Raw genomic sequence first — 17,013 nt, forward strand, 5'->3', positions numbered from 1 at the left:
GCCAAAAATGATAGCAGTGAAGCCATGGCAGAACAGGGTGCAGCGTGGGCTAGTCACTCGAATACATGAAGGATTCTATTGATAGCGAGTGTGAAGCTGTTTGTTCCCTCTGCTTTAGCCCATCTCCATATCTGAGATAGCCACTGGAGTTCAATTGACAGTCAGTGCCGGTGGCCTGTTACCCTGATGATCTCAGAAGGGAGACGAGAAGGCCCAACCAGAGGGGATCCTGGCACCTAGAAGTCAGGATGGCAAGAGATAAGGGTTTAATACATATCCAGAGTCCTGGATGGGCTTTCGCAGCCCATGCTGCCACCCGTGCTTTTGTGGGTGTTTCTGGAGCAAGCTAGATCAAAGCTAGCTCAGGTATGTCTACACATGCTGCAGCTTCCTTTGACTCAGAGTGCCTTTGTGTGCATTAGCTTAACTTTGGGTGTGCTGAGGGCACTGTTTGTTTTGTGGGTTTTTTGTGAAAAACTGATCTTTATTTTCCAGAAATATACAAGCTTATTCTCTCACTTCTCCATCTTCTTCTTCTACTCCTCTGATGCACAGGACGTTGTTACAGCTTATCAAAACTTCACCAAGGTGTCCTGACAATGCACCACCTATGTATTCTTCTGTGTTTGCAAGCTGCATGTTCATGTAGCCATCGACAGACACCCGGTAGCCCTTGTACTCCATCCCCCACTTCAGCTTCACCATCACCAGCTTCCCCTGCAGCCCATTCAGGAAGGGCTTGCGGTTCAGGGGCAAGCTCATGGTAACGAGGCCTGGCACAAGGCAGCGGTAAAAACAAAAATTACTCGCAGCACTGTTAGCAGGCAGGCAGAGCATCCACACAGAGTAGCTAGTGAACACTAGCTAGTGCACAGCAGCTACTCTGGGCTTTTCCCCCGTGTAGACAAGCCCAGGGTGTAAAGGAAGGTTTACGCTGCATTGATCACAGGACTGATGATCAGATGACATACGTTAAGAGGAACAAGTGCTGCTGCTTTGGGTTGGTTTTTACTTTGCATCTCCTGTGTTTTTAACTGTACGTCTAAAGCACCCAGAGCTTTGGATGGTGGGGGCGGAGTGCCCTTTGATGTGGGGCTCAGATCAGACAGAAATCTAAATAAAGAAAGAAAATCATTCAGTCCAGGTGCAACCTCACAACAGGGTTACAGCTGGGATGAATTTGGTCCAATATGTTTTGAAGCCTCCTATAAAACTTCCTTTATGGTTTGCATACCATTTGTATTTGTAGCGCGAGAAAGGATCTGATACAGGACCTCAAGCATAGCGAGTTCTTTTTGTTGCTTTCCTCCTTTCTGTTATTGGAAATACGTGCCACAGGAAGCAAGCAGCCATCACTGAATGTGCTCTAACTCCTGTTTTACAAAGGGAGAAGATGGAGTTCATCAGTATGTTACTTTTCTTGCTGCAAGGTAAGAGTTGTATAGATTTAAAAAGCGCATCACGGAGTCCAAATGGAGATAGCAGGTAAGAACAAAGAAGATGTTTGAGCTTTGTTTTTAGACTTGGGGCATCTACAGTTAAACAGTTTACTGGGCCTGTTTGCTTTTATCATAAATTGCAGAGGGTTTTTACCCTCCAAGAACGTCCAATGTGATTTGTAAAACTGGGGGGGGGGGGGGGGGAATGAAGGGTCTGGCAGGTGAGTAAACCTGAAATGTCAGGAATTGTTCAACGCTGGACCATGAAATATTTCTGTGGCTTTCCAAGAACATTGAATAGCTGGAGATGCTTTAATTCTGCAGAACAAAAGAACATTTTCATTTTAGAGATGTTTATCATGTGAGCCTTGTTTCTAATCCAGAGTGATTTACAAACCTAAGTTAGTTAATTGGGCACACAACGTTAACTTAATGTTAGCTAAGTTGGGATACTGGGCACCTAAAAGCTTTCAAGTGAACTCATGTTTGTAAATTGGATCCAGTATGTTAAAGATATAGGGGTGAAATCCTGAATCCATTGAAGTCAATGAGAGTTTTGGTATTGACTTCAAAGGAGCCAGGATTTTACCCAGAGGGTCAAGTCCAGCCAGCCATCCTTACTCAAGCAAAACTCATATTGCAATCAAGTTTTCCATCTGGAAGCAACTCCTTCCCATACTGCATCAGAGACTGCTGGATTTTGTGCATAATTATAAGCACTCCTACAGCATGTTGTTTTGTGGTTAGCAAGCCATTAGCTTCCTCACTGTAGTAATGTCTGCTATTTTTACCAAGCTAGGCCCAGGAAAATAGATCACAGCAAGGGATTACTGCACAGATAGATGGATGGATGGAGAACCCTGCCCATACCCAGATGTTTTACTTTATTGAATTATTCATTGATTTATAAACTGTGCCCTCCCTTCCTTAGCTCAGGACACATGAATAACATGCAATAAAAACACAGAGCCTGATCTTACATGAAGCCTGTTGGGTCTTTGTGCTCCAGAAAATCAGTCTTCACTCCCAAAAAGCCAACAGAAAAGGGCATTACCCAACCAGAAAACAATTCCCGCCCATTCAGATCAACCCTCCCTCAGGCAAACATTGAACAGAAGGTCACTGCTGTATATGCTGAAGGACGACAGACCTGGGCACTGTTACACTAGAGGGGGACTGAATTCCAGAGCTGGGAACCTTCATGTTTAAATACAAGGAGAATTCAAACAGGTGCCCTAGCGGAACTCAGACGTTGCAGTGACAAACAGGATGGAAGGATCAGGACCCTAGCCATTCAGAGACATATAATGTTGATCAAGTGAATGCTGTGAACCGCAGCCACTCGGAGCTGTGGGCGACCATGCCTGCGGATGGTCAATGTAAATAAACTGTCTCACAACCCACCAGCGGATTACCCTGACGGGCCGCAGGTTGCCCACCACGATTGTAGAGTCTCTGTCTTTGGAGGTTTTTAAGAACAGCCGTTAGACAAACACCTGTCAGGAATGGTCTGGTTATTTTGTAGTCCTGCCTTGAGCACAGGGGACTGGACTAGCTGACCTACTGAGGTCCCTTCCAGTCCTACACGTCTATGATTCTATAAAGGGGCCTAAGACCTTGTCTTCACTCATATTTTACCTTGTGTGAGTTATTACATGGTCAGGACCCACCTTTTTGCCTAGTGAAGACAGTGCCTTTGTGTGACGCCCCTTTAGCATAAATGTGACTCAGGCCCTGTGACTTCTTTCTCTGTGTCATCAGTTTCAGGTGCAGCAAGACGACGCATTCAAGTGACTGGTGAGGTTGGAAGATCCATCACCATAAAGTGTCCTGTGAAGGACATTTCCAGTCGAAAATTCTGGTGCAGGGAGCTCGAGACAGGGGCCTGTGGCACCATCATCTCCACCACTCCATACATCAGTGAGAATTACAGGAATAGAATATCCATCACCGAGGCGCCTCAGGAAGAAATATTTCAAATTACAATCACAAGGCTGGAAGAGGAGGACACGGGGCTGTACATGTGTGGGACAGGATTTCTAAACGACAAAGGCAGTGGAAGGACCCTCCAAGTGGAGCTGAAGGTTTCTAATGGTACGGGATCACTCCATAGTTACTCTGTACAGTATCTCTCTCTCTCTCTCTCTCTCTCCAGTGCAGTATCATGCAGGGGTACCATGTCACTGATGCTACAGTATCACTCTGACGGAATGGTGTCACTGCTAATTCAATATCACTCTGTACAGTATCACTGCAGACACAGTGCCACTGAGGCTATGTGATCACTCTGTACAGGATCATTCCGGTTGTACAGTGTCACTGGTGATGCCTGATCACTCTGTGCAGTACCTCTTACAGTCTAGCTTTAGTAATGAACATTGGATCGTGACTTTTTATCATGTGCTCTAGGAACACATCTGGTTCTGTTCCATGCAGGGAATGCTCCCCCCAGAATGGGCCTGTTGTCTGCTGAACCCCTGAGACGTGACAGACCTATTGTGGTACCAACAGAGTCTGGCAACAAAGGTGCTGACACTCAAGGTGAGGTTTGCTGCATCCCTCTCTATAGCCTCACGGGAGGAGAGGGAAGGGAATTGGCACTGACTGGTCCCCATCTCTCCCTCAGAGTGGGGGAGATCTCTCAAGTTCACACTAATGAGGTGATGCACATATGCCACAGCTGCCTGGACTGTGCCTGTTTGATAGCTTTCAGGGCACCTTTCACCAGCACTGGATTCACTAATGTATAATTGTCTATCTAATCTAGGAATTTATCTGCTTCCCCCTCATCACTGTGGTATCAGAGCGCCTGACAATTGTTAATGGGTTTTATCCTCACAGCCTCCCTGTGAGGTGGAAGTATCCTCCCTACTTGACAGATGGGGATCTGAGCCCCAAGGAAGTCTACGTGACTTGCCCACGCTCACACAGGAAGGCTGTGGCAGACTCAAATCTCCTGAGCCCCAGTCTGCTGATTTCCCTGTGAGATTTTCTTTCCTCTCTAAAAGAAAATCATCAACCAATCCTAAATACTGAGGCATTTATTTTTGAATGTTCCTATCAAGATTAAGCCTCTTAGGACTCAACAAGTTGTTGTAGTTTTTTGTTACCCTCTCTGACTAAATTTATAAACACGTGGCAGTTGTCGCTGCTAATATATTCAGAATACCAGGCTCCTGGATCTTAGTTAATAGGGCTTTAGATCTTCCCTTGTATGAGTGCACAGGCACGAAGGCCAGACCATGCTGTGTACCACACATCCCTTCTTCTCGTTCTTTTAGGACTGGGGCTTGTTTCCTCCATTCCTTTCCCTGGGGTTGTTGGCTTGTATTGCCAGAACTAGGACAATATGGACCTGGCTGTGCTGTAATGGTTATATTCAGTGTGAGTCTTGATTTGGCTCTCAGTTAGACTGGAGTGTGGAGTGACTGCATTAAAATCAATGAAGTCATATTTGTGGACAATGGGTGTAAGGGAGAGGCAGTGCGGCCTAATGAATAGGGCATTGGATTGGGGCTCTGGAAACTTGAGGCAGGTCTTCAGCTGGTGCATAATAATTTATGCCAGCTGTAGATCTGCCGCTCTGGTTCTCTTCCCAGCTCCACCACAGGTTTGCTGGGTGACTTTGGACAAGTCACTTCATCTGTGCCTCAACTTCCCCAGCTGTAAAATGGGGATAATAATACTGACTTCTTTTCTAACATGTTCTCAGCTCTAAAGAATGTACATTTTTAATGAGGTAGGTATGTTAATTATTATTATTAATTATCCCTCCGTATTAACAATGGGGATGGTTGTTTTTTAAACAAACAGCTTTCAAAACATAAAAGATCTTTAAGCTTAAAAGGGGAAAGCTGCTGTCTAAAATTTATCCCCAGGAGTCATAATAAATCCTGACCACAAACTGACTCTGTTGGCTTGAGTAGTCAGGAGTTTTGTTAAACTTTCTGCAGAATTCCTGCATTTTAGGTGCTCAGATGCACTGGTTCTCCTATGACTTGCCTTAAAATTCTCAAAAAGAACAGGAGTACTTGTGGCACCTTAGAGACTAACAAATTTATTAGAGCATAAGCTTTCGTGGACTACAGCCCTAAATTTGTTAGTCTCTAAGGTGCCACAAGTACTCCTGTTCTTTTTGCGGATACAGACTAACACGGCTGCTACTCTGAAACTTAAAATTCTCACAGTGCCTAAGAGCGCTGACTTCTGGAGGTCACCGATCGGGATGTATTGCATTCCTAATGTATTCCTGAGCTGCTCATTCATACCCTGAGGAATTGCTCCAATAATCCCTGGGATTGTCTTTGTTCTAGTTTTCCATAATCATTCCACTTCATGGGAAAGTTCTTCAAACCTCGCTATCTTCTCGTCTTGTTTCTTTTTTTATGTTTTTTTGCTGGTATGACCATATCAATTATCATTGCCTTATTTGTCTTCTTTTCTACAACACCTGTGTTCAGCCCGTTTGCCTGCTCTATTCTGTCTGTGCCAATGGCCCGAGTCCATAAAATCTTAGCCTCTTCATTCTCTAGAGGGTTTTCAATTTGGTAGTCATAATACTACATTGGGGTGTTTAAATCTGTACTTGCCACAGAGGCTCCAATGCAGACACTTGGCAAGGTCATTGTGTCTGTCCATATATTCTCTCCCAGCCAGACTCCAGCCTATTATATTATTAATTAATGATGAATGATTAATTACTCTTATACGAGAGCAGAACCATGTCCGCTGTGTTCAAGAATCTAGATTTTTTGCAGTAAATGTCTATTTATCATGGATCATCAGTAATATCCTTCAAAGATAGTGACCGGCTCCAGTCCTACAATTAGCATCTTTGATCCTCAAGGGCAAACAAAGACTAAATCCTAACCACAGCTATGCCCACCTACTGAATACAGTATGAGGAAATGAGAGCACAATATTGCTCAAGAGCTTTACAGTTTAAAAAAACAAAAAGCCCACGCCAAATTTGGGTCTCACTCGTACTGGTGTAAATCAATGATTCTCAAACTTTTGTACTGGTGACCCCTTTCACCCAGCAAGTCTCTGAGTGTGACCTCCCCACTTTATGAATTAAAAACACTTTTAAATATATTTAACACCATTATCAATGCTGGAGGCAAAGCGGGATTTGGGGTGGAAGCTGCCAGCTCATGACCCCCCCACATAACCACCTCATGACCCCCTGCGGGGTCCCGACCCCCAGTTTGAGAACCCCTGGTGTAAATCCATGTAATTTCACTGAAGTCAATGGAGTGTCTCCAGATCGATATAGGTGTGAGATCAGCATTTGCCCCTCGCATTCATCCCTAGTTTTGACTTTGAAACTTGCTTTATTGGAAAAGATACACGTGTTCAAGAATGGGAAATGTAGCAACAGTTCATTTTAATATGCTTTCCCCCAGGAGTCACACAACCACAGATGACTAATGGAGCACGGGCAAAATATACCTCCTATGCTGCACCTGGCATCAAATTCCCTGAAAATACAATAATTACGCCTGCAGACGTCATTGGCACCACTGTTACCAATGCAGAGTCTGAAAGTATAACAAAGGGGATTCCAAAGACTTCCAGGACAATCGGCTATGCACATCCCAGGCATACAAAGCGGTGAGTTCCACAAACTTTCCCCCATCTGTGATTTTCCAGCATGAACTCTCCCCTAGCTTATTTCATTTCCTCTCAAGCTTACAAATATTACCGGGTCAACCACGCTGTTCGTGTGAGGAGTGGATCTGCATGTCAGAACTGGCAGTAAAACCACTTCCCCCTTTGACTCAATATTTTCCAGCCTCTTGAGAAGCAATTATGGGAATGATGTCTTTCAAATCCTGATACCAATTCTCCTGATAATGCTGCTGCTTGTGGCTTCTGTGATAATTGTTAGAAAACAGCTACGAGGGAAGAAAGGTAAGAGAAAGGTCACCTACTTCTTATACCAGTCGGTGGTACCTGCCACTCTGTGGTAAAAAGAAAGGACAAGACAGTTTCCACAGTCGGAGAACTATAAGTTCTCTTTGAAAAGGATTGATTTCTGCTTTGGATAAATTCACATAATTCCTTGCCTCTTGCAGAAAATAATGTTTTTATTTTTCACTATGAAACCTGCAGGTAGCTGCAAAAGCAAAACGGTAAAGTGGATCAAATTCACGAATACGCGTGAAAATAGCTGATGTTTGCACAGATAGTTTATTCTATTCTATTTTGGTTCTTGTGCCATACCCACCACACTTGCACCTATCACATCAAGGGAAAAATTACCAGTCAGCTGGCTTCATTTCTAGGGAAAAAACCAAACAAACCAAACAGCTAGATAGGCAATAAAACAATTTCAGTTGAAACATAAAACCTACGTTGTGAACATCCATATCTGATGACTGAGTGTTAGTTGCCATGTCCCGGCCAAATTCTAATTTGACTAATTACATTCTGCCTGCATAAAATTGCCCTATAGTTTCAATTCGTGCTTTTTCGTTTACTTAACCTGTTTCATTTGCTCACCTGAATTGTTGTGTTATGTGGCTATACGCCTGCCTTCCATCCCAGAGGAGGCTGCATTTCAGTGAAGACAGTGTAAGCAACTTGTCATCCATTTTGTAAAGTCTGGTGAGCAGAATCTTTGGCTGTAAGTTGCTATAGAAGCACCATTATTATAACTGCTTTAGAGTCTGATTGACAGAGGTGCTAACAAGGCACATTTCCACTGGTGGGAGGTGCATACACTCAGCACTCTCAAAATCCAGCCATTAGTTTATTTCAGGGCGACTATAACAAATCACGAATGTTAAATGTATTGAGCCTGTAGATCTGCTGACTGCCGTTGGTTTATAGGCATTACAATCTACATGTTTGGATGTTTTGGAGAAGCAGCTTCCAGTGAAACCTATGGAATAAATCAGAGGTTGAGTGCGCTCGAACATGGCCAAGGGCACATTCCAATGGAAAATATCTACAGCGTGTTACCCCGCAGGCTCGAGGGAGCTGACAGGAACAGTAAGTTCACCCACAACTATTCAATCCCTAATTCTCCACCTATGGTCTTTCCAATCTACAGCAGATGCTCACTAATGTCGGAGGGCAAGATTCTACTCTCATTTACAACAGTCTAATGTTAGCGTAAACCCACTGAAATCCCTTGACTTACTTTGGATTTTTACTTTGCACTATTCTATTCTATGCAGGTTCTCATACTGGGCTAATCTGGGTGCCTCCCAGTAGTGCATTAAACCTCATGACCAACATCTGTCACCTGTTGTTTGTTCTGTCATCCTCTCCCCAGCGGGAGAAGCATATGCAGCGCAGTGTCTTGTTTTGGTAGGGTTTTAAGTTTGTTTGTTGTTTGTTTTTAAACATACCCGTTGCTGTGAATTTATGTTAGAGAAAGCGAGGTCAAAGAAACACACTTTGCACTTGGAGTGAAAAGTGATGAGGTTTGTGAAGGCCCTTAGTTCCTGGAGGAGTTTATTCCACAGTATTGGACCAGTCCCCAAGAAAGTTCCGTCTCCCACACAGCCCGGCTTTACCCTTATCGTGCTAAAAGCAGAATTGGCCTCATTGTCTAATGTTACTCATGTTACATGCACCACTGACTGAGGACAGTTCCGTAATCATATCCTGGAAGCTCTCAGCCCACACGCCCATCAGACACCCCTGACAATCCCATTCCCTTTGGCTTATGTAACACACACCTCCATTGTGCTAGTAACGCACTTGGCTGCAGTGCAAGATGCTCCCAGGTTCAGCATTAGCCTTGTGAATCCTGTCTTGCTCCTTCCCTTCCCTGCTTTTTGTTTGCCGGGGCGGGGGATGGATTTACAAAAATTACTGGAGTAAAGTTGCGCAGCTGGACAAACAAGCATCAGTGCAGTGCTAAGGAAAATGAAAGTGGCAAGTCTAGTGATACCAATGTGTTTCTACAGACTGCAGGAACATCTCAAATGGTGGGTTGGGACCCCAAAGTGGGTCATGACCCTGGTTTAATGGGGTCGCCAGGGCAGAAGTTAGATTTCCTGGGACCCGGGGATGAAGCCAAAGCCAAAGCCTGAGCTTCACCATCCCTAGCCAAAGCCCAAGCGCTTCAGCACTGGGTGGCGGGGCTCAGGTTACAGGCTCCCCACCTCCTTGCTGATGCTTTTGGGTTTTGGCCCCCCACCCCTGCCCTGGATGGTGGAGCTCAGGTGTTGCCCCCTCCCATTTGGAGCAGTGGGGTTTGGGCTTTGGCTTTGTCCCCCCGCCCACAGGTGACGGGGCTCAGTCAGGCTCAGGCTTCGGTCCCCTCTCCTGGGGTCATGTAGTAATTTTTGTTGTCAGCTTACCCAGGCAGTGTAACCGTGCAGAGCACAAACAATTCGGATACAGGATCAGCCTCTGCAACAGACGCAAATCCAAAGGGCCTCTGTGGGGTAATCCTGGGAAATGAAGCCTGGTCTCCTGCATGTTAAGGCAGAGCATTAACCAATAGGCGACTGCAGTCCAGGATGTTGATCTTAAATTAATTTAGGGGGCACATGTATACAGTGTTCACTAGCAATACACAGGCTAACAAACACAGACCCAGACTGACTTCTGCTCCTTCTTACATTATCTAATCACTTCCTTAGGCAAAGCCCTATGCAAACAGACAAACCTTGCATCAGGCTCTGAAGGGCAGCAAACTCAGGCTCTGTTTGATCAACAGAGGGAATAAATTCCAGGACTCACCACTGAGAATTTCAGAATTTCTGGGGGCTGACAGTAAAAGCATCCCAGCTAATGTTTCCTGTCTGGATGACGCACAGGGAGGCAGGCTGTTAGCCAGGTAGGCAAACCATCTTCATAGCTCAGTTACAACAGTTGGAAACACACAGGAAGCCAGTGAAGTCTTGGTAGAGCTGGGCTAATGTGTTCCAAATGGCACACTACTATGGAACTGGGCAGACTTGGTCTGCACCAGCTATGGCTTGTGTGCATAGGCTAGACATGGGTGAGCAAGAGACCATCCAGGGCTGGCCCTAGGGAAAATGGCACCCTGGTCAAACTTGTATTTTGGTGCCCCTGACTCCCTACCCATTGCTCCCAGGCCCAACTGTCTCCTCTCACACATTGCTCCAAGCTCCCATCTGCAGCTTTGCATCCCAGGCCTGCCTCACTCCTTGCTTCTTGACCATGGCATTTCCCTGACCGCAGCGTTCACCCGTAAGGCCAGCCCTGAGACCATCAAACATTCCTGATGGGACCCTATTGCGGCAGCAATCTGGATGAGACAACCTTGTGGTGATGGCCCAAACTAAAAACCTTGGGTGGTCATATTGACTGAAAGAGCTGTTGATGGGGGTGAAAAGGGAAACAGAGTGAAATGTGTTAGCAGTCAGGTTGGACTCTCAACTCTGAGTCATTATAGCAAGTTGCTGCTTACTACATGGTTGCTTTGTTCAGCAGGACTTCAGTACTGAGCCTCATACTTGAGTTGAGAACTATCATGAAAGGACTATGAGCATGGGGTGCTAGGAAATCCAGTTATTAGATAGCTGAACTTAGATCACCAAGCCATTTCCCTTGACCGACCCACCCACCCCAAGAAAGAAATAATATGGACACTGCAGTAGGTGTATAAATAGGTGAGCTGTCTATTTTAAGACCTTTCTCTCTCTACCACTCCTTCTCCTCTCAGTAGGAATTTCTCTCTGATATATAATTAGGCTGATAAAATCATCCACAATTACCTGAGCTGTCAGTTCAAGCTGCCTGATGATAGCCAGATGTTTTGGCCTTTCATCAAAGCCGTTCCCATGTCTGAAGCTTTTCCAACAAGGCATGCCGCAGTTTCTGCATTGCATCACCCACACTGTTCCTTCAGATGAGAATGACATTTCATCGCGAAGCTCGGAAGCTACAGAGATGTCAGCAACCTGGCAATCCTTTCCACGCATAAAAGAGGTTGGAATGAAGGACACTGCAGTCTGCTATTCCATTCCATCCAGGGAGATGGAGATTAGAGCTACAGAAGTTGCCATGCATTATGGGACTTTGCATGGTGAATCAGACAGCAAATTCACAGAGAACAGAGTCCTGGCTTAATCAAGTGAAACTCCATTGATTTCAGTGAAGTTATAGCCACTTATACTGGCTCTGGATTTGGCCCCAGATAGCCAATTAACTGGGAGTCAACTTAACAAACCATTCACTGGGCTAAAAATACAGCTCATCCGATTGACCATGTCCAGCCTCTTGTTAGCCAAAGTGTATATTACATTTTTCATACTTTGGGCCCAATCCATCCCTGATGTAACTCCACTCAAGTTACACTAGAGGTGAATTTGATCCAACAATGCTAAATTAACAATACGTTGAAAAAGTTAGGTTAATTTTATTCCCCCACACCTCTCCCTTTAATTTTCATGTCTTCTCCTGCCTCTGCACTGATTCCAACTGGAAGCAGCAATGGAAGAGCTGAAATACAGCGTGAGATTCTTGTGAGATTTCTAGCCCTGATTTCCAGACCCAAAAGGTTTGGCCACTTATCCAAATGGAATCTGCAAACATTTTGGGGTTCACCCAACGGTACATGCAACTTAAATCCACACCTATTAACCCCACCTTTTAATACAGCTGTCAAGAGTACGTCCACCTGCAGACAATGATTAACTCCTGAGGATGCCTTCTGAGGACATGTCTGCTTAATAAAGGGGATAAACAAGAACACTTTGCATTCATATATCCAGGACCCAGTGATATAAAAGCCAGTTACATAAGACTCCCCTCTCGGTGCTTGTTATTAGCCCCTTTTTGCAGCTGGAGAACCCGGAGCACAGGGAGGTGGAATGATTTGCCCAAGAACACACAGAGCTCAATGGCAGCGTTCAGAATAGAATCTAGGGGTGAGATTCGGTGCTGTGCCGCTAAGAAGCACAGCACAGAACTCCCAGGCCAGAGGGAAGTGGGGCTAAGGACGCTTTTGGCAGCTTTAGTACCTTGCCAGGCTGCTCTGAGGGCTGGAGAGGCCTGTCTAGGTTACAGCAACCTCTCCAGGCTGCCCTATGAGCTGCAGCGCTGCCCCAAATCTCCCACTGCAACATACCCTTCCGGCCCTCTGCATGTCCCCTACAATAGGGCTTATGATGGGGTCCTCAGAAGGCAGGCTTATGGCTGTGTTCTGCAGTGCTGCCTGTCCTGGAGCAAGCATATGTCTATGGGTATCAAGGCTTTTAGAACTGCTTTCCATTATACCTAGCATGAAGGGGCTGGAGAGACCGTTAGGCTCTAATTCCAGGTCCTTTTTTCCAGGCGCTAACCACCACATACGTTCCCTCTTGTTGAGGTGCTAGGGTTAATGTGTATTTCAGGCCCATGGAGAGGGTGCAAGAGAGGGAGAAACAAAGAGACAAAAAACACTCAAAGAGCACTTTCTTTCCTTTACTACTGCAAACGACCCATTAGTAATTCCAACTGCGCCTTCCTCTCACCAGCCATCTCAGTGCAACCAGCCCCACATATCTAAGACCTAACAAATCTCATCTCTCGGCAGTAACAGAAGGGAAGCCAGGTTCATGCTTATACCTCCTTCCTCGCTAGGGGATGACTAGTTCCATTATCCTCTTCTAGAGAAAAGTTCACCAGTCATCAACAACAACAACAAAAGAGAGATAATTTTGGCATGATATATGGCTTCCCAGTGGTGAGTTCAGCTTACGTAATAAACAGCAACACTAGGAAGTAACTTGCAAGACGTGACTTAACTAACTGTTTATTTTTGTCTGACAGGTTTAACCTTTATAATGCTGCCATTTTTCAGGCTGCTAGTCAGAGCAATGTCTCAGTGGGTATAATACCTAGCCCTTACATAGGGCTTTTCATCTGTAGATCTCCATGCACTTTACAAAGGAACTCAGTGGGGAAACTGAGGCACGGATCTGTATCATGGAAATTAGGGATAGCTTGGTTACCTACTTCTGGCACAGGATACTTATTGGCTAGCACAGGGTACATTTTTAAAGAATTTTTCTAGTCTTGTTTAAATATCCCCAATGACAAGAATGTTATCTTTTCTTAAGCTATTCCACTGCCTAATAGATCTCCCAGTGAGGCCATTTTTCCAATACTCAGACTCAGTTTCTCTTTTTAAATGTCATCCTCTTCATATAGCCCCTTGGAATGCCCAAAGTAGGCGTCCATGTGTGGAAAACTATTAAATAGCAAACCTAGAAAATTGTAATAAAATAATGACCTCAATTAATATAACTGACCCATAAATATAGGAGTGCTACATTAGCGCTGAAAGACATAGTGGCATGGATAGATGATGATCACCATAAAGATTGTGACCATGGATATTTTCAATGTTAGTTTACAGGCAGGGGTATTTTCAATGTTAGTTTACAGGCAGGGATATAATAGTCCGTACTTAACAGGGCAGGCTCAACAGGGCAAACACACCCTATTCCTTTATTCTTTTGTCCCAGTCAAGCTGGATACATGTTCAGGTAGTGATGCTATGAGCAGACACAGCAGGAAATGCTTTCATTTGGGAAATGCACATCACTTGCATAATGTACAAGACTCAGCATTTTTTGCTGGCAATAATTGAAAGAAGGTGCCAGATAACTGGATGTTCAACGAGGCTTTTTAGGCATTGATGAAACAGGTGAGAGACCTGCCTTTTCAGAAAATTGTGAGGCAAGCTGGAAAAATGCAGTTAAATTTGCTTGGGGAGTTGTAATTTGTGTCGTCATTTTTTTTCTTTGCAGGCTTGGCTATTCAGACATTCAGTGGATATTTCCAAATTTGCAAAACCCTGTAATAGTTACATCATCTTGGCAGGGAGGCAATGTGCCTATGGGTTAGAGCACTGGACTGGGATACAGGAGACTTCTGTTCTATTCCCAGCTCTGTCACTGGTCTACTGGGTGACCTTGGGCAAGTCGCTTCTTCTCTCTGTGCCTCAGTTGCCCCAGCTGTAAACAGGGAGAATGAGTAACCTCGTTTGTAAAGTGCTTTGAGCTCTACTGTTGAAAAATGCTGTATAAACGTTATGATGCTGCTGCTGATTACGTCTTTCCAACCGCCAAGGCACACTAGTGCCAGGAATCTTTACTGAGAGCCAAGAGTTGCTTCAGATTAACTCATTAGACTGTGTTCCCACTACAATACACAGTTATCCTGGCTCTCTCAGACCACTTTAAAAAACAACAACTAGGGAATAAGCTCAGGCTCCATCAACCCTAAAGGCAGGATTTTCAGAAGCACCTAGGTCACTTGGGCACACTGGTTCCGCTGGATGTCAGTGGGATTTTGTGAGGAAGAGTTTCAAAGTCACACATGGCAGTAAGATGAGCTCCCTCGTAATGCCTTTTAAAATAGTCAGTGGCCATCTCTGCCTGTGGTCCTAAGTCACTAAGGCCTGTGCTACACTTACACGTTTTATGACATAACTACATTGACGAGAGATGTGATTTTTTTTTTTTTTTGGCCAAAATAGTTTTACCTCTATAACCGCTCTCAGGGGCAGTGGAAACTGGCAGGGATCCATTCCTGCGTAAACTCACCCCCAGAGAGGGGCACAGAGATCAGAGCAGGACCCAGAGGGGCTGGTGCATCTGCCTTGGGGCCTGGGATTGGGCTGGGAAGAAGGGCGTGGGATCCAAAGGAGCTGGAGCAGTACCTTGGCACCTGGGATCAGTCCAGGGAGGAACCCCAGGATTCTCCTGCCCATCCTGGAGCACCCTGTCCCGCTGAATCTCAGTACTTTACCTCACCCCCCCTTCTGTCCATGCAACCCCTTTTGTGGTGACTTTACCAGTATAACCCTGCCCTGCTTACAGGAGTCTGCAGTGCAAAAGGCTGAGAATCTATTCCACTACCTCTAGTCATAACGGAGCTGAGTAGGTAGTCACAGTATTCCTCCCTGCCTCCTACCACTGCATTACCCTAGACCCGTTGCTAGATGTAATATTTTATAAAAAAAAAGACACTTGTCTCATTACCACCTACTGTCTATGGTTTTTTCCTAGGTTCTCATGTACCTCATGACTCATATCACTGCAGAGTTGACTTATAAGAGCTGCTGTGACAGCACATCGGTCACCAGGCACAGCTGAGGAAGGACTTGAGGCACACACAAAGCCGCCTCCAATCAGCACCTGAACCCTACATGTCAAAGCATTCCTTTGATGCTGTGACCACGCTGCTCTGCAGAAGCTGGTCTACATGCTTTCTCCACACAAAGTGCTAATGCTAAGTTTACAAAGGTACAATGGATTTGCTGTGATTGTTTAAATGTGATTTTTCTAGTTTGCTCTGCAGATCTTGGTCTTGCTTTGCAGAGCTTGGTCTGTACAGATGGTTGCCAAAACACGCAGGTTCAGGTAAACATTAAAAGCAGAGGTAAACTTTTCCCCTCAATATTTATTGACTGTGGATGAAGATTTCTCCTATGCAGAGGGCCCGTGCAGGACCGAAGCACCACTTAAATCCTCAAATTAGGTTAATAGACTGAAGTGTTGTCTCGGTTTTGTGCTCTTTGCACAAGAAAGGATTTCACCCTATAAGCTCATTGGCATTTTGATATAGCATTAAAGTTCATCTTCATTGTCAGCTTGAACTAGGTGAATATAGTTGGTAATCCAGTGCCCAGAAAAAGAAGAAGGAGAATTGTTTTGCAACAATTTCTCGTGTTTCATCAAGTGTATTTTTGGTGCTAAATTTCTGATCAGCTATGAAACTGGATGGAAAACAGAGTTTGTTTTTTTTCCTTTCCAAATACTTTATACACGTTTTTCATTCAAATAAATAAAAATGTTTTGGAGAAATGTTTAGGGAGTGCTTATTGTTATTGAGACTCCGGGCCTGATCCCAATTTAACACTGATGTGAATCCACTGACATTAGTGAAGTTATGTTTAATTCCAACGCGTTACCCTTTCTGCTTAACAATCTGTCCCAATTTATATTCAGTTCCAACACTCCGCTTCCTTCCCCAGGTCTAAAGAAGAACTCTGTGTAGCTTGTACCTTCTACCAGCAGAAATTGGTCCAATAGAAGATATTACCTCACTCAGGGGAGTGTCATTTTTAATTTATAGCAGTATAAGTGAAATCAGATTCAGACCCTAAACTAACATCACAGGCCTAGAGATGTCCCTCCGTGTATACCCCTACTAGTGTGGTGGGGTGGGGGAGCTTATACTGCTACGGTCCAGGCAGAAGGTATCATCCCAGACTACTTCACAGTGACCTTCACAGTGATACTGGATCCTGTTCTCTAGTCACCATTCCCTTCCATGACTTCGGACTCCTGGCCAGGACTAAGTATGACCCCCACGTGGGTACACTGGACAGAATGGGCTGTGTTAGTCTGGGAGCGAAAGACAACCACAGGGCCCATCTGTGTCCGGTAGCGTCAATAAGTAATCCTCCTTATATTTCTCATGGCTAAGTCCTGTCTGTTCTGAAGACAGGAGGACAACACAGGCCCTCTCCCACTTCTCAGATGCTGCCCTTCCCCTAACATCTGTAAAAAAGAAATGAACTACGTCTGTTTTGAAATGAACTATTAAACTTTTATTAGCTGCGAAAAAGCAAAGAACTTTGACCATACAT

General features: G+C 44.8%; 2 protein-coding genes across 3 annotated transcripts; one reads left to right on the forward strand and one right to left on the reverse strand.

Annotated features, from left to right (window-relative positions):
- Positions 1–482: 482 nt before the first annotated feature.
- Positions 483–807, reverse strand: LOC101936674 (small nuclear ribonucleoprotein F-like). Its single transcript, XM_005306452.2, has one exon. It carries the CDS (start codon positions 760–762, stop codon positions 508–510), a length of 255 nt encoding a protein of 84 aa, XP_005306509.1. The 5' UTR covers positions 763–807; the 3' UTR covers positions 483–507.
- Positions 808–1,115: 308 nt separating this feature from the next.
- On the forward strand, positions 1,116–16,225 carry FCMR (Fc mu receptor). 2 transcript variants are annotated; one of them, XM_024109338.3, is made up of 7 exons: positions 1,116–1,430; positions 3,201–3,533; positions 3,876–3,980; positions 6,845–7,052; positions 7,234–7,352; positions 8,274–8,435; positions 15,428–16,225. In XM_024109338.3, the coding sequence occupies exons 1-7, from the start codon at positions 1,394–1,396 to the stop codon at positions 15,472–15,474; spliced, it is 1,011 nt and encodes a 336-aa protein (XP_023965106.2). In that variant the 5' UTR covers positions 1,116–1,393; the 3' UTR covers positions 15,475–16,225. The 2 variants fall into 2 exon arrangements, with proteins under 2 accessions (XP_023965106.2, XP_065447565.1); XM_065591493.1 differs by having other exon boundaries at positions 8,310–8,435.
- Positions 16,226–17,013: the final 788 nt, after the last annotated feature.

This window comes from Chrysemys picta, chromosome 4, assembly GCF_011386835.1.
Source record: "Chrysemys picta bellii isolate R12L10 chromosome 4, ASM1138683v2, whole genome shotgun sequence".
NCBI lineage: Eukaryota > Metazoa > Chordata > Testudines > Emydidae > Chrysemys > Chrysemys picta.